Source organism: Colletotrichum gloeosporioides (genome assembly GCF_011800055.1).
Source record: "Colletotrichum gloeosporioides strain Lc1 chromosome Unknown consensus_71, whole genome shotgun sequence".
Taxonomy (NCBI): domain Eukaryota; kingdom Fungi; phylum Ascomycota; class Sordariomycetes; order Glomerellales; family Glomerellaceae; genus Colletotrichum; species Colletotrichum gloeosporioides.
In genome coordinates this window covers 366,909-390,996 of record NW_025544716.1, presented here as the reverse complement: position 1 = coordinate 390,996, position 24,088 = coordinate 366,909, and the positions used below count along the sequence as shown (strand labels likewise).

General features: G+C 32.0%; 3 protein-coding genes across 3 annotated transcripts; 2 read left to right on the top strand and 1 right to left on the bottom strand.

Annotated features, from left to right (window-relative positions):
* Positions 1-455: 455 nt before the first annotated feature.
* GCG54_00010293 (uncharacterized protein) lies at positions 456-1,522 on the top strand (the record flags this gene model as incomplete). Its single annotated transcript, XM_045410219.1, has 5 exons — positions 456-558; positions 615-673; positions 751-763; positions 824-842; positions 889-1,522. 5 exons carry the CDS (start codon positions 456-458, stop codon positions 1,520-1,522), a joined length of 828 nt encoding a protein of 275 aa, XP_045260174.1.
* Positions 1,523-2,275: 753 nt separating this feature from the next.
* Positions 2,276-3,466, top strand: GCG54_00010292 (putative lipid phosphate phosphatase 4; the record flags this gene model as incomplete). The annotated part of the gene is made up of 1 exon (XM_045410218.1): positions 2,276-3,466. The coding sequence occupies one exon, from the start codon at positions 2,276-2,278 to the stop codon at positions 3,464-3,466; it is 1,191 nt and encodes a 396-aa protein (XP_045260173.1).
* Positions 3,467-20,131: 16,665 nt separating this feature from the next.
* On the bottom strand, positions 20,132-22,042 carry GCG54_00010291 (uncharacterized protein; the record flags this gene model as incomplete). Its single annotated transcript, XM_045410217.1, has 4 exons — positions 20,132-20,628; positions 20,685-21,562; positions 21,620-21,772; positions 21,828-22,042. 4 exons carry the CDS (start codon positions 22,040-22,042, stop codon positions 20,132-20,134), a joined length of 1,743 nt encoding a protein of 580 aa, XP_045260172.1.
* Positions 22,043-24,088: the final 2,046 nt, after the last annotated feature.

The following is a 24,088-nucleotide window of genomic DNA, read 5'->3' as shown; positions in this document are numbered from 1 at the left end:
ATGCTAAAGGAGAACATCTGGAATGATTTAGAGAGGGATGTGAGTGATTACTTCTAAAATCATGCCAATCGGCAAGATGGTAGATTGGGCCACGCCTGCATGAATCAACAATGAGCTTGCTCCAAAGATGAATGCTCAAGTCACGCTGCGGCTTCTTTACTTGTTTTACCCAACATCTTGGGCCAACATTGACCTTATGGCTGAACAGCAGCGCAATTGTCTTGGGAGTTTGTACCCAAATGAGTAATAGCGTCATTTGCACGAGGAGCATTGCTTGGTGTAGTGACTCGCGGCCAGCGGAGAAAGGAAACCCCACGTGGTAGTAGCAACATCTACGAAAACCAAGGCCTGGAGGTGGAGAAAGCAGGGCTATATAAAGGAGCTTCGTGGACCTCTACGAGATGAGGTTCAAGAATGTCAGGGCGGTTGGTCCTCATTCACTCGTTTGCGCCACCATGGAGGACGAGATGGAAACCAGAATTCTGCTCGTTTCGAAGATTCATGAAAGTTGCCGACACAGTCCCTCCCATAGGGCACTGAAACGAGCAGGGTTCTGGAGTATGCTCATGATACTTGACATGAGCGTACTGTTCGAACTACTACACGAGCTTCAGACAGCATCCTGGATGGAAAGAAGACGGCTCGTGTGCGGCTTGGTGCCGGTGGCGCAAAGGTTGCCAATGCTAATCAAGATATGCATGACCTCCCTACAGTCCAACTGATTTCCGATGAACGCTGACCAGTTAACAGTTCTTCAACGACCGTATGCGCCAGGATTCCCCGAGTCAAGCAGCGTTGTGATGCGTACTGAACGTCTCCGAAGCCAGGCAGAACGAGCGAAAGTGAAGTTACCCTTTGGTTCTAGTTGTAATGCGGCGTTGCTGACAGCAATCTGACCCAGGCACTCAACCGCGACGAGGGCCGGTGCGTTGTCACGGGAACCTCGGACCCCGATGTTTGCCACATCTTCCCGTTCGCTGACAGCGAGAGCGACCAATACAGACATCATCTGGTTGGCCTATTTCACATGGAGGCGTTTTGGGGCGAGGCTCGCTGCAGGAGACTGAACAAAAGTCTCAGCAGCGGCAGGCTCCCCAACATGATAGATACAGCAGCGAACATGATTTGCTTGGATCGTCAGGTTCATATTAGCTGGGCGCAGGGCTTGCTGGCCTTTGAACCCCTCGAGACACCAGCAACGTGTGGGCCCTGTATTCGCCTTAGGGTTCACTGGCTGGAGAGAACACGAATTCCGTCCATGGAGAGCAGAGTTCCTTTCTCGACGGATCCGCGCACCGTTCTGGTCCCGGAAGACATGCGAATCACGAGATCACGACCAGTCACAGATGGACAAGTAATCACCATATTTGCTGAAAGAAAGGACCAGCTTCCCAATAGAGACGTTCTTGAGCTGCAGTGGGCATTCCTCAGGATGCACGCCTTATCAGGAGCACCAGATGCTGGAATATACCCCTGGCATCCTGAGGAGGCTGACGGCTTCTGGGACACCGATGATGATTAACCATGCATGAACGCACCGGCGAGCTTGACTGTGAGTTTATGGGCAAAGATAAGTACATATAGAAAGAGAGATAGGGAGCTGTCGACGTACGACATGTAAATACGAATAGGTGTACCATAGATAGCCATAGAGATTTCTCTGTGAGCCATCCTGGCCCTCAAATACGTCCCCGTCAGAGTCCTACGGTAGTCAAAAAACCGTGCCCGCAGGCGGTAACCTGCCACAAGAAAGTATGAACGCAACGTGGCGCCTGTATTGACGCCACATAAAGGAAGATGTTTTTCGTGTGGATGAAGAAGGCTTCGGGCGTAGTTCCCGTGATATCGAGACCGCAATGTTAGGCGCTTCCGGGAGTAGCAGTGTATGCAATCCCGATGTATCATACGCGCGGGTGGCTGAGCTTCAGACCACTACAGGCACATACGTTTCGGAAAATAAATACGAGTTTTGTCTTAATCCAAGGGGCCAGCTCGAATTTTCCAACAGATCCATTTCCCAAGGGGCAGTGTTTGCTGCACATTACCTCAGCCGGGCACGCACGTGTCATGGGGTGGTTCTAGATGACTACACTAAAAACAGAAGCAAGAGGGGGCTGGCAACCATGGAGGCTAAGTCGGAATGATTGAGGCAAGGCTCAATTGATCTGTCACATAAGAACAAATGATTGACCCTTCTGGCTGGGGTCGTGATTGCCAAGCTTCTTAATCTCAGGGGCCGCCTTCCAAGACACAAATCAAACTCCTTTCTTCCAACATGCACGACAATATTCCATTGAATAACCTCCAGAACCACCGGCCTTTCGAACCCTGTCGACCTTACACCACGCTCTCCAATCCCAGCGACGTTGGTCGCAGACATAGCAACATGGGGTCCATCAGAGTGGCTATATCCTACGCCTTCGACTGGGCAATTCTCGTTGTCTTTGCAGTCGCGGGATACATTCTAGGGAATCTTACACCGCAAAAGCGCCCTTTCAGTTTAGGAAACCCCGACATCAGCTTTCCTCTCTATGACGACACTGTCTCCATCACGAACGCATTTCTTATTTGCATCGTTGCGCCTATACTTATCATTCTCGTCGTGTCTCTGCTCTTCGTACCAGGCTCGACAGTTCCCCCAGGCACGCCGAAGTCCATCATCTGGAGACGAAAGCTCTGGGAGATCCACGCGGGATGGCTAGGTCTCATCTTCTCCGTAATCGCGACATGGTTCATCGTGAGCACAACCAAGAACCTCCTCGGAAAGCCGCGACCGAACGCCATTGCGCGCTGCCAGCCGGACCTCGAAAATATCGCCCAGTATATCGTTGGTGGCGTGGCGGCAACTACTTCGTCGACGCCGGGACAGCTAGTATCTGCCGATATCTGCAAAAATCCTGACGCTAGTGTCGTCAACGACGGCTTTCGTAGCTTCCCATCTGGACATTCCTCGATTGCGGCGTCGGGTCTCGTCTACCTTAGCTTTTTCCTGGCCAGCAAGTTTGGAGTTACAGCTCCTTGGGCACCTCGAACCGAAGGTTTGACAGAACAGAGCCACTCTGCATTTCCTTCTCGCGTCGTGGGAGACATTGAGATGCAAGGAAGCGACGCGAATTCAGCACCCCGAGAACCCACCAACAACCGACCGATATCTTCCGTCCGAAGACAGGCTGCTGCTCCACCTATCTACCTGGTCCTTCTGACTATGGTCCCCTTCTGCGTATGCATCTTCATCTGTGCTTCCAGATGGTTCGACTTCATGCACCACGGCGTCGACATCTTCGTGGCGTTCGCCATCGGTTCGGTCACATCATACTTCGGTTTCCGCTTCTACCATTTGCCCATCGCACAGGGGGCCGGATGGGCTTGGGGACCACGCAGTGAGGATGCGGCTTTCTGGGCTGGAGTCGGAAGACAGGGATACGGGCATGGAATGGACAAAGGCCGTCACTACTACATGGGCTAAAGGCACGCGACCCGCTGGGAATAACGAAAGGCCCCGAATCTTCTTTACGCCCGCCAATAAACGCGTTTGGATTTCGCAGCAAGCATTACGCGGAGGCTTTGTCTAGCGCAACCAGAGTCATGTATCTTTTGTGGTTTCCGATTCTTCAGAGTCATGTATCAGTAGCAGTAATAGGGAGAATTGTACGAATACGTTGTAGTGTGACAACCAAGACAAGGTGCATGACAACGCCTCAGTGGTTGACGTTGGCGAAGTTCTGCCCATATATGTCGTCCCATGTCGTTCATCCTAACCCAGGTTATTTGAGTCGGAGTCCGTGTGGTAAAGTAGCTCGGAGTTATCAGCCGAGGGGTACGGAGACCGAGGTCATTTGTCATGTCAAACTAGCAGCCGGTCAAGCTTAATCCAACGCAGACTAAAATTAGCTTGAGATGCCTTCTTGATTCTTGAGACGCCGTTTGACGGCGCGGTTAATGGTTTTCCGCGCTATTCTAATCGTGCCACGCCTGAAAAGCCCTCTTCCAGTCCTATGGGCTTACCTGGCGCGAGGACGCTGAACCGTTTCACTGGCACACTAACGAAGATTCTCCCTAGTTGCTTCTACTATGCGCTCTAGTAGTGAAATGGTCGTAGGCCTAGCGGCTGAGAGCTATGCAACGCAGCAGCGCGTATGCGCCCTTAGGCGTATATAGCTACTATAGCTATATAACTCTATAGTTTTAAAGCTTATAATCTTAAAAGAAAAAGGAAAGGACTTCTTATCTACTTTATAGATCTAAAATAAAAAGAATAAGATAAAAAGCTTAAAAGTCTACTAAAAAATAAGTAAATTCTCCTCTTAATTTATTAGGATTTATAATAATATCTAAGCTAACTTCTTACCTCTTAAAGGGGGCTAGTAATCTAACCTCTAAATACTAAAAATACTAAAAAATCTAATAAACTTATTAAACCTTATTCTAATTATCCTTAATTATCTTCCCTCTAGCTTTTTAGATTAGAAGATAATTCCCTATATACTTATATATATATAAAAGTATTATATTTATTAATAGAACTTATAGTAAGTATTTTTATAATCTTAAGCTTTTTCTATTTCTCCTATATAAGTAGTATTTTATTTAAGTTTTAGTTTATAGTATACCTATTCTTATTATCCTCTTAATTTTAAAAATCTATAAGTATAAGTCTTAAGTAATATATAAACTTCTATTTAAGTTTAAAGGTTAATATACTAGTTAATATATATTATTTAATTAATTATTATTAACTTTAGAATAAACTACTTAAGAGGATAAGTAGGATAGTTACTTATAGTTATAAAGCTTTAAGTAGGAGTTAAAGATTTATATAATAATAGGATAAGACTTTTATAATTAAGAGTTATAAATATAGACTTATTATAATTATTATATCCCTCTAGGATTAGAAAGCTAGAAGTTAAGCTTTCTAATAGGGATAAAATAGTAACTAGAAATTAAATTAATATTATAAGTACTTAAGGTGAGTTTACTAATAGGGGTAGATTATAAGGTTACTCTAGGGATAGCTATATAGTTCCTTTTTTAGCTATCTTACTTAAATAAGCTACTACTATCTATATTATAAGATAGAGTAAGAGGTTTTTATAAATTAAATTATATTTATAAAACTTAGTAATAATCTATAATTTATATTTACTAATTAGAGGTAAAGAGCCTTAGTAATAGAAGCTCTTATTAATAGTAATATTATTACTAAAGTAAGTATTAAAGAGTCTTTTTATAATAAAGTAGTAAACCTAATTAATATAGTAAACTCTATAGCTATAACTATTAAGCTATTATACTAAATTAACTATTTAAGTATATTATAGTAGGATAGTAATAAGTTCTTTAGGCGTTTTAAGTAGCTTATATTAAGTAGTAAGAGCTTTAATAGTATTAATAAACTCCTAATTACTCTACTAGTTAAAGTTTAAGTTTATAAAGTAGCTTTTCTTATTAATTTAGTTTACTACTAAGTAGATAAAATAGTTTTACTTAACTTATAAGAAATATATAACTATATTAGAATTCTATAAGTTATCTTTATACTTATTTATAAAGAGGTTTATATTAATAGCCCCCTCTTCTTCTTAATTAGTATCTTATAATATAGTATTTAGTAAGTAAATCTAAACCTTATAATAAATATCTCTTATAATAAAACATACTAGTATAGTAAGATATTTAATTTAGAGGAAGTCTTTTATATAGAGGATACTTTAGGTATTATATAGATTAACTAGCGTTTTAAACGATATAATAAGGTTTTAGCTAGCCTATTTTCTAAAATTATTAAAGTTAGTAGTAAATTAGGTTTATAAAGAACTCTTTAAGCTAGGATTTAAGTTATTATAATACTTTATAGTTTAATAAGATCTAACCTCTTTAAACTATAGAGCTTTAGTAAAACTATAAGGATATATAAGCCTACTTTAAGTAGTTCTAAAGATAAATTAGGTTTATAAAGGGGTACTTTTAGTAAGGTAAAGTAATTAGTATACTATCCTTATTCTTTTAAACTACTATAAAAAGTACTTTATATAGGAAATAGCTATATCCTATCCTCTTATTACTTTAAGTTTAGTAATAACTACCTCTTTTATATCTTAAACCTAGATAGTATAGTTACTTCTAGGGGGTCTATTTACTAATATAAACCTACTATTAAGTACTAGTAGAATTAGTTATTTCTTACTTAATAGGTTTAAGGGTTTCCCTTTACTATTATATTTTAAGTATTTATTATATAGTCTCTTATACCTTATAATAGTATCTAAAGTAGGTAGATTAATTAGTTCTTATAATAGCTTTAGCTTATTTATAAGCTATTAAAGCTTAAATCTCTTATACTTAAAACTTTATAGGACTTTATTAAATTTAACTATAATATATTAGATTTAATCTATTAATATATCTTAAACTACTCTATTTAGATTACTAAGGTTACTAAAGTTATTAAAGTACCTAAAGTAGTTAAGTATAATTATTTTAGAACACTAAATAGAGCTAACTTATAAGATATCTAAAATAATAAACTATTAGAATAAGGCTTATTAAAAGTATAGTAAGAAGTTAGTAAAGAAGTATTTAATATTTCTAAAGATTATAATAAGTCTATTCTTAGCTTCTCTATCTTCTTAGTAGTTATTATATATAAATGTCTATCCTATTAAAATATCTAGTAGTATTCTAGCTTATACTTAGTTTATTTTACTAAATAGTATTATAAAGTATTTAGTAAAGAGGATAAAGTAGTACTATTATATACTTTTAACTATAAGGTAGTCTATTAGTAAGAGGCCTCTAAATAATCTTAAAGCTAGCCTAACTCTCTAATTAATATAATATATAGCTATAATAAAGCTTCCTATAATATTATTACTACTTAGTATAGTAATAGTGAGGATAGTACTTTAGAGGTTATAAGTACTTATAATACTTTTAAGTATCTTTAAATTTAACTATAGGTATTTTAGGTAGATTATTATTAGTCTCTATTTATTAAGGAGGTGCTATTATAACTTAATATCTCTTAGTTATAGCTATATAGGTATTAAAACTAATTCCTTATTAAAGGGGGAGGGAGTATTATTAAGGTATATAGGCTTTAGCTAGGTAGTAGTTCTATTAATATATTTAAGTAACTTATCTCTCTTATAGTTAACTTAGAAGTATAACTAAGTTAAGGTTTTAGAGGTCTACTTAGATTAAATAAGTTACTTAACTATATAAACCTTAATAAGACCTTTAGTAAAAGCTTCTTTTTAAATAGATATTATATTAACTATATTAGGTAATAGTAAAGATATAGTAGTTTTTAAGAAAGGTATAATATATACTTTATAGATATAATTAGTTATAGTATAATATATAAGTAGTAAAATAAGGAAAAAGAGGGGGAGAGAGTAGTATTAGTATAGTATATAGAGGGTATATTAAAAGATAGAGAAAGTAGGAGTAATTAATATAATATTTACTTAGTAATAGTTTATAGATATAAATAGTAGTTATATAGTTATTTACTTAAAGTTTATAAATAAAGGTTATAAGTAAAATAATAGTAATTTATAGATATAAGTAAGTAGCTATAATTACTTATTTTATTAAAGATGAGATAAAAAATAGCTACTAAGGTAAATTAAAGCTTAAAGTAAGAGGGTAAGTATAATTACTATTAAATTAGTAACTTTAATTACTTTATTTACTTATCTATTTATATCCCCTCTATAAGCTATTAAGGTAGTATTTCCTTTTTTTATTAATAACTTATATATATTATCCCCTAAGTAAATAATTATTATATTTTAGGTCTATAAAGCTTATATTCTTATTAACTAATAAGTTTTCATTATATATCTTTATTATCTTTAGCTATTTAGCTAATAAGTTCTTTTATAGTCTTTTATAAGCTTCATCTAATATAAACTTAAATTTCTATAGCTTTATAATATATATTATAAAGTGGACTTTAATTTATTTATACCTTTTATATTTATAAAATAAGTTATAAAATAATTCTAGTAAAATATAATAAGTATAAAGTATTTATTATATATAGTTAGTTACTTAAGTGCCCCTTCTAACCTCCTCTATAATTAGGTGTTTATTATAAGTAGCTTTATAACTCCTTATAGGCTTTAAGTAACTAAAGTCTTTAATCTTAATTATCTAATAGTATTCTATAGCTTCTTTATTTAAGCTTTTAGAGGTTATAATACTATTCCTTATAATTATTATAAGGCTTATACTTACTCCCTTAAGGATAATTTAATTAGTATTTAAGTTTATAAATTATATTTTAAATATATTTTAATACTCAGTAAACCTTATATAAACTATATTTATTATAAGGATATTTTAAAGGAGTGCTTATATACTAATAAAGAGGTTTATAAGGAGTTTAGTTATAAGATAGGAAAAGGAAAGAAGTATTAGAAGAGTAATAAGTATATTAGTATTAGGATTACTAGGTTAAGGATTAACTAGTAGATTATAAAGTAGAGTTATATATAAGTACTAGATTTTATAGAGGATATTATAAATATAGTAGATAGGTAGATCTATAAGTATAAAGCTACTCTTAAGTTATTTATATTTATAAACTACTTATTTATAATAAAGCTTCCTCTTAATCTTAATTATAATAAGATAGAGGAACTTTCTTCTTATATTTATAGTAAGGCTTCCTAAAAGGTTCTATTACTAAGGGGTAGAATAAAGGGGGAGGTATATAAGGTAACTAGAGGGTTTATAGCTATATAACTAAGTTAATTTTATTATCCTACTTTATTATTTTAATCTATAAAGTGACTATTCTGTATTATAATATAGGAGAGTAGGTTATTTTAGCTTAGTTATTTTATTAGATAATCCTATAATTACTATCCTATATTATCGTTTTATAGGTGTTCTTATAGGTATTTAGCTAGAGATATACTTTTATATTCTTATTTATAGTACTAAAATAACTTATAGTTTTAAGGCTTTTATTTAATTTATAGCTTTAGATATTTATAGCTTAAGTAGAGGAGAGATTATAAGAGATTATTAGCTTAAGAAGATAGGTAATTAGTTATAATAATAAGCTTTTTATATTTAGTTAGATTTACTTTATTCTTATCTATATTTAGATATAAGGTTTGTATCTTATTTAGATATATCTAAATAAAAGGTATAAAAATAAAGAAATAGAGGTAAATCTAAATATAGATTAAGCTAAATAATCTAAATAGAGGTAAACTTAGTTAAACTAGGGAAAGGAATACTACTACTTCTACTAAAATATTAGGGGTATAAGGGGTTATTTTCCTATAGTTTTTATCTATAGGTAGCTAATCTATATAAATAATATAAGTAGAATAAGTAGTAGGTAGTATAGAATAGTATTAAAATAGTTATTATATTTTATTTTAATCTATAAAGTAATAACTCTACTTTATAGCGTAAGGCCTTAGGGTAAGTATAAAATAAAGAGAGGTATACTAATAAAGCTTTAATTAAGTAGAGGAGAATAAGAGGCTAATAAGATAGTCTCTTAGCTTACTAAGGGGATCTATTAGGGGATATATTAGGCTACTTTAGTCTCCCTTTATAGGTTTTCTATCCTTAGGATTTTTATAAGGTAAATAAATAGGGTGAATCTTATTAGGGTAATATAGGATAAGGTGTTTAACTTTTTAGTCCTATTTTATTATTTTTAGTTCTAAGTAGTCCTATCTAGCTAAAGTTTTAATTATCTATTATATTATAAACTAGAGGAATAATAATAGATTACTAGTATTAGCTTAAAGAACAGCCTTATAGTTATTAAAGCGTGCTTTTTATAGGAGCTTTCTATAGGGCTAGCTCTTTTTTATCCCTATTTACTTCAGCTATATAGCTTAGTCCTCAGCTGAAATAAATCTTTAGAAGGGTAAGTATAAAAAAAAAAGGTAAATTTAACTTAAGGTATTAGACTAATAGGTTAATTAAGGCTACCTAAAAGTAGTAGAGGTAAAATAAAGAAGGAAGATAGTTAGAGATATAAAACTAATTAATTATATAAAATAACCTTAATAATATAGTAGAATATATAGTGAATAATACTAGAGAGTAGTAAGATAAAAATAGTATAGCCTTTAATATATAAAGCTTTAATTAAGCTTAAGAAGCTTACTGAGATTAATAAGGAAAAGAAAACTTATAAAAATAGTAAGGTAATATAGACTAGGAATAGAATAGTAAGTAGAAATAAAGCTAATTATAGGATATAAGCTCTTAGGCTTTAAGGAGAAAGAAGCTACTAAGGTTAATAAGACTACTAAGTTAGTTAGGAAATATATTTTATAGACCTAGCTTATTATAAATAGCTTTAAAGAGTAAATATAGTTATAGAATTAATAACTAATAGTATAGAAATATAGTGAAGTAAGCTACTTAATAATAAGCTATAAATAAGAGATAAATAAGACCTTATAGGTAGTATAGATATCTATATATAGTTTAAATCTATAAAGCTCCTTATAAAGGAAAGTATATAAAAAGTAAATATAATAGAAGTAGACTAAATAAGAGTAAATATAATAATCTTCTAAAGCTTTATCTTAAGTATAAAAGAGAAAAAAAGAGGAAAAGTAAGGTAGTAATATACTAATTAATAGAAATACTTATACTAATTCCTTTTAAGCTAAGTATTATAATAGAATAATAAGGTGAAGATAATAGAATATAAAGAAGAGTATAAGTAAAATACTATAGCTTAAGCGAGTAAAGTATAGGTATCTTACTATAAAGGAGGTAAATCTTATTACTTTAGTTTAATCTATAAAGTATTCTCTTAAACTAGATATAAAATAATAATATAAGTAATTAAAATAAGGAGAAATAGTAATAAATAGCTTATACTTATTATATAATAAGTGCTTTCTATATAAATAGGATAAGAAGATATCTATATAGGGTAAATAGAGTAGGTAGTATTATAAGTAGAAGTATTCCTATAAATCCTAAAAGATATAAATAATATAATAGAATCAAAGTATAGAGATAATAAGGTATAATAAAAATAAAATAAAATAGTATAAGTTAAGATAATATTAATATAATTTAGGTTTATAAAGTATTATTTAGTAGTATTAGTTAAGCTATAAAGCTATAACTATAGTATATCCCTTAGATATCCTCTTAGTAAATAGCTATCCTTAAGTAATAATATAATTAAAAGGGGGTAGAATAGTTTTTAGTTATTAGTATAGAGTTATATTATTTAGGCTATACTTTATTATATAGGTAGTTACTTTAAATCTCTATCCCTAGAATTATTATTTAGTATCTCTATATTTAGTTACTCTAAAGGTAGGAATATATACTTAATATAGTTTATAAAGTTATCTTAGAGGATAATAAGGTTATTAGGTTCCTAAAAACCCTTAAGGGATTAAATAAACTTCTTTAGGTAGTTTCCTATATATATTAAACTTTATAGGGGTNAGAGGATTAGATAAACTTCTTTAAGTAGTTTCCTATATATATTAAACCTTATAGGGGTTCTTTAGTAAGTATAGTAAGTTAGTATAAAGAGTTCTCTAGAGTATAGAAGTAGATTTAAAAGGGACCTTTCTATCTATAGTCTAACTTAATATCTAATAACTTATTAATAGATTTTATAATATTAAAGGATAGTATTAGGTTACTAATATTTAAGTAACTTAGTTAGAGTATATAGGTATACTACTTATTAAACTATATAGTAATATATTTATACTACTTTATAATTATCTTCTAAGCCTCCTCTGTATCTTTATCTAACTAGCTGAAAGCTTATATTTATATAATAAGTTCTTATTTTAGCGTAGAGATATTAGTTTAGTTAAGAACTCTCTATATAGGTATGAGGGTCTTAATTAGTATAACTAGGTTATACTTATAAAGAAGGTAGAAAGGGGAGTAGTTAGTTAATACCTAAATAGTTATTTAGTTTATAAAGAGTGTAGTATAAAGGTAAGGTTAAAAGTTATAATTAGTATCTTTAAGCTAGGTTAATAAGGTATAGGTAATAGGCTAGTAACCTTTCTTAATAGTTCTATTAGCATGAGGATTATAAGCTACTATAACTTATTAGTAAAAAGTATATTTCTTATTAAAAGTAATAATATAACCTTTATTCTCTAGTCCTCTATTTATAAGTAGTATTTTATATAACTTATAATAATAGATAATATCTTTTTAGATAAATTTAGTAATAAGCTTTAAATTAGCTTATAGTATCTATTTTGCTTTAACTTATCTTATTAAGAAGTCTCTAGCTTTAACTATATTATACCTACCTACCTTCTAAATATCTAAAGCTACCTTTATAAATAGGAGTTTAATAGGCGTTATAAAGGAGTATATATTATTAATCTAATATACTTTATATAGTTAATAGTTTAGGTATATTAAGATTATATCTATAATAAACTTATAGAGGCTTAATTAGAAGTAGTTATTAATAAGCCTTTTAAATATAGTATTATATCCCTTATAGCTACTCTTAATATAAGTATATATAATAAGATAGTTTCTCTTAGTAGTACTATTAATAATATATTATAGCGTTAGCTTATAAACGCTTAAGTATATAAATAAGAACTTATTATAAAGAGTATAGCTAATAGCTTTTACTTATTATTACTTATATTAGTTTATAGGAATACTTAGTAGGTAGTAGAGAGTACTAAGGAAGTATATAATCTACTAAGACTTTATTAACTAGGTCTATAAATCACTTAATACTAATAGTAGTATTATAAGGAAGGTGTTCTATTTATTATTATTATTACTAGTAGTTATAGCTATAACGCTTATAGTAGCTTAGGTATTTCTATAGTTTTAAGCCTTATTAAAGAAGGAATATATTTATATATCTATAAAGAAGATCTATTAGTTAATTTAGTTATTAATTTCTCCTTCTACTTCTTTATCTTATTTATCTAAAGGCCTACTAGGCTTCTTAGAGAGGCTATTAGTAGTAGTATTCTATATACTTAATATATATTAGATTTTAAAGTTAAATATATAGATCTATATAATCTATTAAATAATAAGAGCGCTAAGGAGATTAGAAGCTATACTATTAATCTAAGCTATAAGCGTCTTTATATCTATTTTAATAACAAAATAGTAGCTAAAGAGATAGTTATATATTTATTTTAATACTTTTAGAAGGCTTTAAAGTTCCTTCTTTCTTATATTATAGTTAAGCTTTACTTCTACTTATAAGCTACTTTTATATTATAAAATATATCTCTTCTTATTAATAAATTAACTAAGTATAGCTTCTTATTTTATACTACTAGTATTAACTACTAAATAGATAATACTTCTATTAAGTTTATAGTTAAGTTTAATAAGAATTAGAGATAATATAAGCTTATATTTTAGCTTATCTATAGCTTTCTATTAGTTAGAACTTTATATAAACTTAATATCTTTCTTTAGAAGTTTTATAAGGGGTTTAGTAATAATTAAAAAGTGAACTACCTATATTTAGTAGAATAAAGTGATTTTAAGGAAAGTATATAGTTCTATAAGTCCTTTATAGGCCTCTTATTTAGTTATTTTAATAATTTTTAACTATTCTAAGTATTAACTATTAGTATTATATATATATCTAATAATAGTTATAGTAGTTTAAGTTTACTAGGACTTATCTACTAAGACTAAATACTCTACTAACTTAAGGTTAAGTAGTATTTTATTAATATTCTAGATATATTTAAGGATAAATTTCTATATTCCTAGGTAATTAAGTACTTCTTTATTATTATATTATATTATAAGGCTTTTAATAGTAATATTATTAAGGAAGGCTTTATAATAGTGAGGGATTAGATTATATAAGATCCTCATTATTACCTTTATAAATTAAGTAATAGAATTAGTAGCGCTTTATAGTAAAGTATATATATATAGTAACCTAATTAGTATAGTAAATATTATAAAGTTTTAGCTTTTTATATTAAGTAAGACTTAGTTATACTTTAAGAAGAAATTAAATAAGGAGAAAAGCTAGTATATAGTAAAGTCCTCTAAGAACTTATCTCTAGCTAGAGGTAAAGCTATATCTTAAAGTATAACTTTATTAATCTAAGTAACTAAATTAATTAAATGTATTTTCCTATCCTTCTTTCTTATAAAGAAGAAGGGGTTCTAGTATAATATATAACTCTCTTCTAAGATACCTTTTTATAAGTAGTCTTTAAGTATTTAAATAACTTTAACTTTAAGTGCCTTTAGGATTAATATACTTTAAGCTTACTATACTTTATATAGAATAGTTTAAATAGATTATAGTAGAGCTACTAATAGGTAGATAGATCTATAATAAGGGAATTCCTATATTATAGCTATCTCTCTATTCTTTTAGACTTATATAAATAAAGCCTTCTCTTAATTAGTTAAGTATAGTATTATACTAAGTAGTTTATCTAGTTACTCTTAAGTAAGGCGCTCTCCTATTAGAATATTAGAGAACTTAGGTATAATTAGGTCTATAAAGGGGTTTTTAGTATATATCTTAAGTTTTTCTTAGACCTTAGTTTATACTTTAAGCTTCTACTTAAGATCTCCTTCTAAGATAGTACTATCTAATAGTATATTATTAATAATATAGATCTTCTTATCTTTAGTCTTATATATAGTATTAATTTTAACTATATTAAGGGGGTTTTAACCTCTATCTAAAGCTTTATAGAGAAGTATTATTCTTACTTTTATAATAGCTTTACTTAAAAGGTTCTTACTTTATTAAGAGTAATAGAAAACTTAAGCCTTCTCTTAGGTAAATTTAATATTTTACTTATTATTAGATTTAGAAATAGCTACTAGTTTATAGACCTTAATTAATAAAAGCTATTCTAGAAGCTTAAGGCTAGACTTAAACTTAGTAAGAGCTACTTTATATAAAACTTTTTCTTAGTATTTATCTTATTTAGATCTATTTATAGAACTAAAATAGTAAGTAGTATATTAAGTTTTTTAAATAGTTTAAGAGGTTTTAATAGTATCTATTATAATAAAGTCTTTATATAAAAGGGCTTTATAGTAGAGTATAGTGTATTTTATAGTTTTAAACTATATAGTAATATTATTTTAAGGAAATAAAATATTTACTAAGTTACTACCTTATTAACTTAAAAGCTATCTATAGGACTTCTCTAGCTTATTAAAGAATATAGTATTATTTAGTGCTTTTATTATATTTAAGATCCCCTTAGTTATAGCTAGTATATTAAGGCTAGCTTTATATACTTCCTCTACTTATAATAAGGCTTTTTTCTTTTTTAGACTTAGTTTAGATTTATAATAATCTATTAGTATCCTTTAGTTCTTATAGGTATAGTTTAAGCTATAGTTCTTAAGTTTAGTAAGTTTAGTAGTTATAGAAGTAACCTTAGGGGTAATAGCTTATTAGATTAATATTTTAAGAATTTACTAGAAGAGCTTACTCTTATAGTTAAAGGCGCCCTTAATCTTATTTTTATTTTTAAGTTTAGCTTATATTACTATATCTAAAAATAACTACTTAATATTAAGTATTTAAATATCTTCCTATCTATTAGTCTTATAATCCTCCTCTATAGTAAGTTTTAAAACTTTATCTATTCCTAATTCTAATAAGCTAGCTACTATATTAAGTATAATAGTAGTAGTTTTTAGTTTCTCTCCTCTTTAGGAATATAATAGGAGCTCTAAATCTTATTAAATATATCTAAGTTAGGGATAATATAGGGAAGAAGGGCTATAGACTAATTAGTAAAGAAACTAAAGGTATACTTTAATAGATACTAAGTAATATAGTAGTAAAAATTACTATTAATCTATCTATCTATATAGCTAAGCCTTATCTTAATATAATAAATAAAAAAGCTATTATGGATTAAGCTTTTTAAGGTTTTACTAGATAGGCTAATAAAGAAACCTATATTAAGTATATAGTAGCTATTAATATATATATCCTCTATAATAGTACTTATAAACTATAGTTCTAATATAATATCTATAAAGCCCTTAATTATAATTAAGGTTAGTATAACTCTACTTTAAAGTTTATTAAAGTTAATATAGTCTTTAGATATAATATTTACTATAGAGCTAGTATTAATAATCCCTAACTATTCCTCAGCTAAGTAGTATCTAATTTAAATAGCTACCTAAAAGTGAGGTATAATAAAGTTATATATAGTAACTATACGCCCTCTATTAGAGTAAGGTATAACTTTAGGTTAAAGTTATTAGAAGTCTTTTATAACTAAGACTTTAATATTAGTTAGTTTAAAGCTTTATAGCGTTAATATATCTACTATATTTATATTAATATAATAGCTTCCCCTAATAAGTTATAGCTCTTCTATTAATATATTAGTGCTACCTTTTATAGACCTAAGATTACTATTCTTAAGCTACTATAAGTTAGTTCTATATTCTTTATTCTATTTCCTTATAAGTTCCTTAATACTTACTTCTTAGCCTTTAATTTATATATAAGTATTAGCTAAAGCTAGGTTAGTAGTAACTATATTACTACTATATACTTAGTCTTAATATCACTCTATATATATTATTATATATTAAAACTTAAGCTATCTATATTTTAGCTAGTTATCTAAGAGAAATTATTCTAGTAGAGTAATATTACTTATCTACTTTTTACTATAAAGAGCTATAACTTAAGAGTAAGTTTCTTCTAAGTCTAAGAAGAGGGTTATTTAGTATAACTCTTTAGTCTCCTTATAGTAAGTAGGTCCTTATAGCTAAGGTTATAAAAAAACCTATATAATTATTTTGTTTTTAATTACTTCTTTAACTTAGGTACCTCTTATAAATATAGTACCTTATTAAGTTAAGATTTAGTCTATAAAGTAAACCTTCCTTACTAAGGAGTTACTATATAAAGTATATTAGAAGTTATTATTCTTTATTCTAGTAATAATATTAACCTCTATTAGTTTTTTATCTCTTATATAGTTAATATTAACTATATAGCTATATATATACTTAATATTAATATAGTTAATAGTAGTTATTAATACTTATTATTTAGCCTCTTTTTATTCTCTCTAAGCCTTATCTATTATAACTATAGTCTCTTAATAATAAATAGATAATTTTAAGCTAAGTACTCACTTTAGGTAGTACTTATTATAGAATTATTTTACTACTACTTTTAGCTAGAGGTATACCTTACTTTAGAGGATATAAGCTTAAATAGTTACTAAGTTAGGTATTAAGTTCTTCTATCCTTTATTAATAATATTATCCTAAATAATATTATAATTAGTATAAGAACTAATATACTATCTTTTTAGGTAGTATACTACTTTAGCGTTCCTTAACTTATTTATAATATTATATTTAGTTATATAGTATCTATTTATTCTATAAAAGTAGTAACTCTTAATCTTAGGTATATTATACTATATTTAGTTTATAGTAGTTAAGCTTATAAATTAGCTAGCCTCTCTTTATTATTTATAACTCCTTTATACTATAAATACTTAGTTTATATCTATAATATAACTATTCTATATTAGTTTAAGCTACTAGCTAATATTTATGCTTAGTTTCTAAATATTAGTTATAAGTGCCTTTATTTATTTCTTAGTATTTTTACTATTAAGAGATATTTAGTATATCTGCTCTTAAAAGGTAGTAACTTTATTAAATTTTGCTATTTTTAAGTTACTATATTACTACTAAATATAAGTAACTTATATAAACTAATTAATAGGTTTAATAAGATTAGTAATTAAAGGAGGAGTAGTTACCTTTATAGCTTTCTTTTTACTAATATATATATAAGAGGTCTCTCTAGCTACCTATTTAATAATTATACGTTTAATATTTAACTAAAGCTTTTAGAGTAGGTTTATAACGTTATAAGAGAGAGCTTTTATAGTAGCCTTAATAGCTTCTTTTAGTAGGCACCTATAAATAAAGTAAATAAGATCTTAGTCTTAATACCTTAGGAGTTCCTTTATAGTAGCTTTATAGTATAAGCTCTTAATATAATTAAAGAGGGCTATAATATTAATAATATCTATCTCAGAGAGGGGGGGCTTATCCTTAATCGTTTAAAACTTTTTATTAGGATCCTAATAGAAGCTTTTATCTATAATACTATATTAGTTAATAAGGGTAACTTTAGTAACTTCTTAATTATTAAGGTCTTTAATTAGCGATTTAATACCTTACCTTAAGTTTTTAAGATTATAGAGGTAAACCTTTATTAGCTTATCTTTATTAATCTAATAGGTTTTATAAAACTAAGAATTATAAGTTTTAATAAAATCTATAATATTATTACTTATAAATATAGGAGTGTTCTTATTTAGGAAGGGATTTATTATAATTAGTATAAGATATTAAAAGTATAACTCTATTAGTTACTTAATAATTCTTATTAATTAGTCTATAGAAATAAGATAAGTGTTACTAATAGGAGCTATAAGCTACTACTAAGCTTTATAAGTATTATTATTTAAAGTGTAGTAAGGATTAATATTAGGGGTTTATTTTTTACTTTTATTAGCTTTAGTATAGAGGTGAGTACTTTTAATAGTATAGTTAACCTTAATAAAGTTAATATTAGTAGTTTAGGCTTATAAACTAGAGGAGTTATTAAGTAAGTTATCTTTAGAAACTAAAGTTACTTTAGCTTAATCCTAAATATTCCTAAATACTTTAGCTTAGATATTAAATATATTAGTAGACTTACCTCTAGTAATAAGGTTATAAGGAGTTAAGATATCTTTATATAATATCTCTTTAGTAATCTTAAGTTATATTTTAGCTATAGTAGTTATTAATAATTAAGATAGTGAATATATAAGTTGTTATTTTAAGTAATTAAAGGTGTTAGTCTTTCTAATTTTAAGTATTATTATTACTTTTTCTGAAAATATAATAAAGGAAAAGGAGAAAAGAGAAAAGAGTATAACTAGGTAAGTAGGCACTATACTTCTACCCCTATTAGTTTTAAACCTAATTAGTTATATTCTTTTAGGTCTTTATAGTTATCCTTATATTCCTTCTTCTAAGTCTTTACTAATTAATCTATTAGGGGTTATATAGATTACTAATAGCTTTATAGTAGATTTATCTTATTCTTCTATAATAAAGTTATTAATTTTTAAGGACTATCTTATCTAAGTATTATAAAGCTTTATATTCTTATTAGTTTAAAAAGCCTATTAAGTAGATTTAATCTAGCCTTAATAGCTTATAATATTAAAGAGTAGTAAAAATAAAAATAAATAAAAATCTAATACTCCCTATTATATAGGCTATAATACTTTTAAGGTCTTTTTTAGGGTTTTTTTATATCTCTATATTCTAATAAATAGAGTTATACTTAGTTATTATACTTCTCTACTTATTATAAATTAAGTCTATAAATAACTACTTAACTCTTATTAATATATTATATTTCTTAGTATTATATAATTAGTAAAAATAGTTATAGTTATTATATATATTATATTAATCTATTTATTTAGTATAAGAGTAAGTTTTTCTTTAATACTTTATATAGGTATCTAAAAGAAGAAAGAATTTACCTCTAGGTACTATTAAAATAGTTATAAGTTTAGTAGTTAAGAGCTATATAATATAATAGTATATATATACCTTTAGGAGTATATAGTTATTATAACTATATAACTTTATAGTTTTAAGGTTTATAATCTTAAAAGAAAAAGGAAAGGACTTCTTATTTACTTTATAGATCTAAAATAAAAAGAATAAGATAAAAAGCTTAAAAATCTACTAAAGAATGAGTAAATTCTCCTCCTAATCTATTAGGATTAATAATAATGTCTGAGCTAACTTCTCGCCTCTTAAAGGGGGCTAGTAATCTGACCTCTAAACGCCGAAAACGCTGAAAAATCCAGTGGGCCTACTAAACCCCGTTCCAGTAGTAGGGATGAACTGTGGCTTATATATGTCACAGGCATCAACAAATGCAGTAGAAACCGATAATTGACACCAGGGCACACAGATTGAAATGATAGATTGACCAGGGCCATACAGCTAGCTATGTGGATGCAGACGATTGTAATGTCATTTATCTCTGTTGAACACTCGGCGACCAAACAGCAGCAGGTCCCCGGTGGTGTTCCTCTCACCAGCCGAAAGTTTCACAGTGAACCTCTATGCTAATTTCCGCGCTGGCAATGTGTTGAGCGGCAGTGGTCCGTACAAGGTCAGTCAGAGATTGAGGGCCACACGACGCAATGAGCACCCGCCGGCCAGGCTCGATCGCCCCCAAGGTCTCAGCAATGACCTTTGCTGCCTCGAGCTTGTCGTACTTGATGTCGCATAGACTGTCGAGGTCCTGCGAGCGCCTGTGTTTCTCAGCAGGCTCTGCTGAGACGTTGGCAGCTGTCTTTTCGTCCATGGTATCGGTAGCGCCCGGCATGGGATCCTCGGATGAGACGCTGTCAGCCCCCCTATTCACTGTTTGCTGGGGGGCAAGGACTGAGTGCTCCAGAGGGGCCGGTGCTGAGGAGTCGCTTAGAGACTCTTTCGAGCCCTCCCTGGTGACGTGCAGCATCATGTTCATTCCGGGACCATGCTGGCACAATGACTGGATGTGATCCGCAAACCAGCTCAAGTTCTCTGTTCTGACCGTTAGCGTGCTTGGCTCTGGGGATGTTAACCGAACTCAGACGAACCTCTCTTTCTAGCGGCCCAGATGAAGTCTACGTGTGTCCCTGAGTTTGACTCCAGGTGCTGGAGCAGGCTTGTCGCCAAGCCAAAGGTGAACGTGGCCCCGGTGCCACCTGCGATCAGAATCACCTTATCAAAGTTCTTAGGGTCTGGAATGGCTCCGTAGGGGCCGTCCACTGATGCCCACACCGACGTTCCAATCTCGCGGTGGGCGCGGTCGTGGACGGCTTTGGTGAAGCCGTTGTAAGAATTCAGGATCAACTCCAAACCGCCGGCCTTCGTGTTGGACACAATCGTGAAGGGATGAGTCTGGAATGCTCGGATGCTCGGGATCCACACGAAGCAGTGCGATCCAGAGACAGCCCCAGCCAGCGGCTTCTTGATCACCATTCGCACACCGTTGTCGGGCAGCTGGTAGATGATGGCGCTGTTGTTGACCATGTTGTACAGCATCCTCGACCCCCTAATGAGACGATCAAGCGCCCAGATTGCTCCGGCAAAGAGCATTGCCACAGGGATCTTCCAGATCCAGTAGGGCCTGTGGAGGGCTGTGAAAATGATGGCTAGGAGGAATCCCAGGAGGTGGCTGATGTAGAACGCCTCGTAGCCCAGGTTCCTAGCCATGCCAAGAAGTAACACAATCATGGCCACGCCGGCCGCAATGCCCTCCCAGTTCTGGTCCTCCAGCAACGTGCTCCAGCGGTTCTGGTTGCCATAGTATATCATGTAGAAAATACCATGGAGTACTAGCTGGAGAATTGCGGCATACCCAGCGAGTCGGTGGAAATAGTTCAGGCGCTCGTAGGAGTGGCCGGACAGGATCCCCAACGGAGTGTTCTTCAGCCCGAAAAACACGCACAGGGCCATGTTGGCGGTCGACATCCTGTACCCATTCAGTCAGCTTGCATTATCTGACGCCACCATAAAATGGAAAATTGACCATCCAAATCGTGCAGCGAAGTTGCTGGTCTTGGCCCTATCCACGTGGTGAAAGCACATGACGATATTGACGCCGACGAAGGCGATCGCCAAGAACGCATGGCCGCCCGACGGAAACCCGGGAACCTTTCGGATTAGCAAGCTCCGGATTTGCCTATTGGGTGTCAACTTCCTAATACAACAGCCATCATCTCTCACGTGAGTCTCACCGAGATGCTTTGACGACAATAGACACACCAGACAAGCGTTGCCATGCTTTAGGTGAGGACGTAAGTTTCCTGTTGATCGACCTAATCCAGTGATAAAGAATGAAGACGGCAATGACCACACAGAGAACGGCAGCATAGACCTTCAAATTCCATTCGTTCATGAGCTGGCGCGCATTGGGCGGCTTCGGCTTTTTGGCTGCCCGTGCCTCAATCATGTTGAATGGTGTAAGTGTTGCTAGAGTCCGTGCAGTGACGATTGTTTCAACACCAACAAGAAGAGCCTCGGCAGAGACAAAGGGGGAAATGCTCAAATAATCGAAATGTCACCTATGCTATAATAGCCAATGTCCGTGTCTTTAACACAAATGCAAAGTTTTTCACTGCCCAAATATTGGCCTGCGAAACACAACGTCAACTGAGGGTGGGGGTGGAAGCCACCCGTAGCGTCACGCTTCCGAGAAGCATCGTGAATGTATCAAACTCAGCCAGGGATACTTCACCTCGTGCATCCCGCCGGCTGCGGTCGATTTCCGCCGCTTGAAGAAAATACCTCATGTAAAATGCAGGCGAGATCCGGTTGAGAGCTGAGAGTTCAACGATTGCAACGTAGGTAATGGAGTTGTGATGATCCTGATTGGATCTAATCTGATCCCGAGATAAAAATTTAGAGGCTGGACCATCACAAGTTATGGACTGCCTCGTTCGGACGAAATTTTGATTCCACATCTCCACTCAAGACACAAAGTCACTCTACGTTTGAGAGACATGTTCGCCAGAATACCCACGAGGCCAGGATGTAATCAGTTGGTTGATGAGACAAAACTTCACTACTTCCAACAAGAAAACAAGGATGTAGTGGAGATATCTAAAGGATTATCCGGTAATCATCGCACTATGGCTTCACTTCAAATCCTTCAAGCAGCGAGTTTTACACAAGGACCTAGGCAAGAGGGCGTGGACATATCAGCAGCGATATCGCTGCAACTCTATGGGCATTTGGCATTGTCGAAGGTCGGAGAAAAACCGAGCTCCCAGTTTTGACATCATTTGAAAACTTCTAATCTGACTTTGTGCGCGAGCAGATTGATAAAGTCGATCTGATATCATCTGCCATGCAGACTAGTTTAGTCAGGCATCATCAAGTCAACTGACTCGGGTCGCGTCCACTCCGAAAAGTTAGCTCAGCCCTGTGACAACTGTAGCACTCTAGCGGCCGCCTCAAGTCTTCAAGCACTTAATTCTGCCATAAGAGCTTTCTTGACGCTCCCTCAACTAATAGTTTCTGAACATGTGCTCTTTGAAACAGGAGGCTCTCATAGTACACTATGTCCGCATAAGTCCGCCTCTGCTGACATCGAGAGAAGGTCCAGTCATTGCTGCAAGCCTCAAGCCCTCAATTCCCACACCGTTCTCCGCTAGTTCGTATCCCATTCCACTCTATAGACGTGACTAAGGCGACGGCATGCTGCAGAGTTTTGCGCTCCATCAAGCATCACAACCTAGCCTTGTTGTTGGGATGGAGTTATTCCGATCCACATTGACGGGGGTCTTGCGGCACATCGATCCTCCGCCTACAAGAGGCATCGGCCTAACTTGTTAGCTATCGGAGCATTAAGTCAATGGTATCAGCCAATGGCCATGCGAGTGTAGAGAGGGCACCTCCCGTGCCAGTCATGGAAAAAGTCGGGAATAAATCAGATCTTAAGCGATGCCGCAGAAATGGACGCGTTGGGAAGCAGTCCCAGCTTTAGACCCATCTAATGCCTCGGCTCCATCCGACTTAGCGTACAGTTGCCACTTGCGTGAAGTGGCTTGATTAATCTAGCTATGAGCGCCAGGCGCGCCTAGCTATAAAGTGGTGTGGCTGATCCCTTACGTAAAGGTGGGATTTAGGCTGGGGTTTAGGCTTAAAGCTTAGGCCTAGCTAACTACTATCTTATACCCCCCTTTTAGCTAACGCCTCTTATGCCTTATAAAGCTATTCCTATCCTAAAGTAGTAATTAGATTAATTATATAACTATTAGCTTTATTCCTAGCTATCTCCCTTATACCTTCCTTTTTATATTAACTTTATTATCCTATTTTACTTCTTAAAATACTTCTAACCTCTAACTTTTAGTTATATACTAATTATAATATAAAACCTTTATTAACTTTAAAGTAACCTTAATATAAACTTAAGCTATATAATCTAATAGTTTAGCTATTTTTAGATTATATAGATTTAGATTAAAAAAGCTAATAATTTAACCTTAAAGTT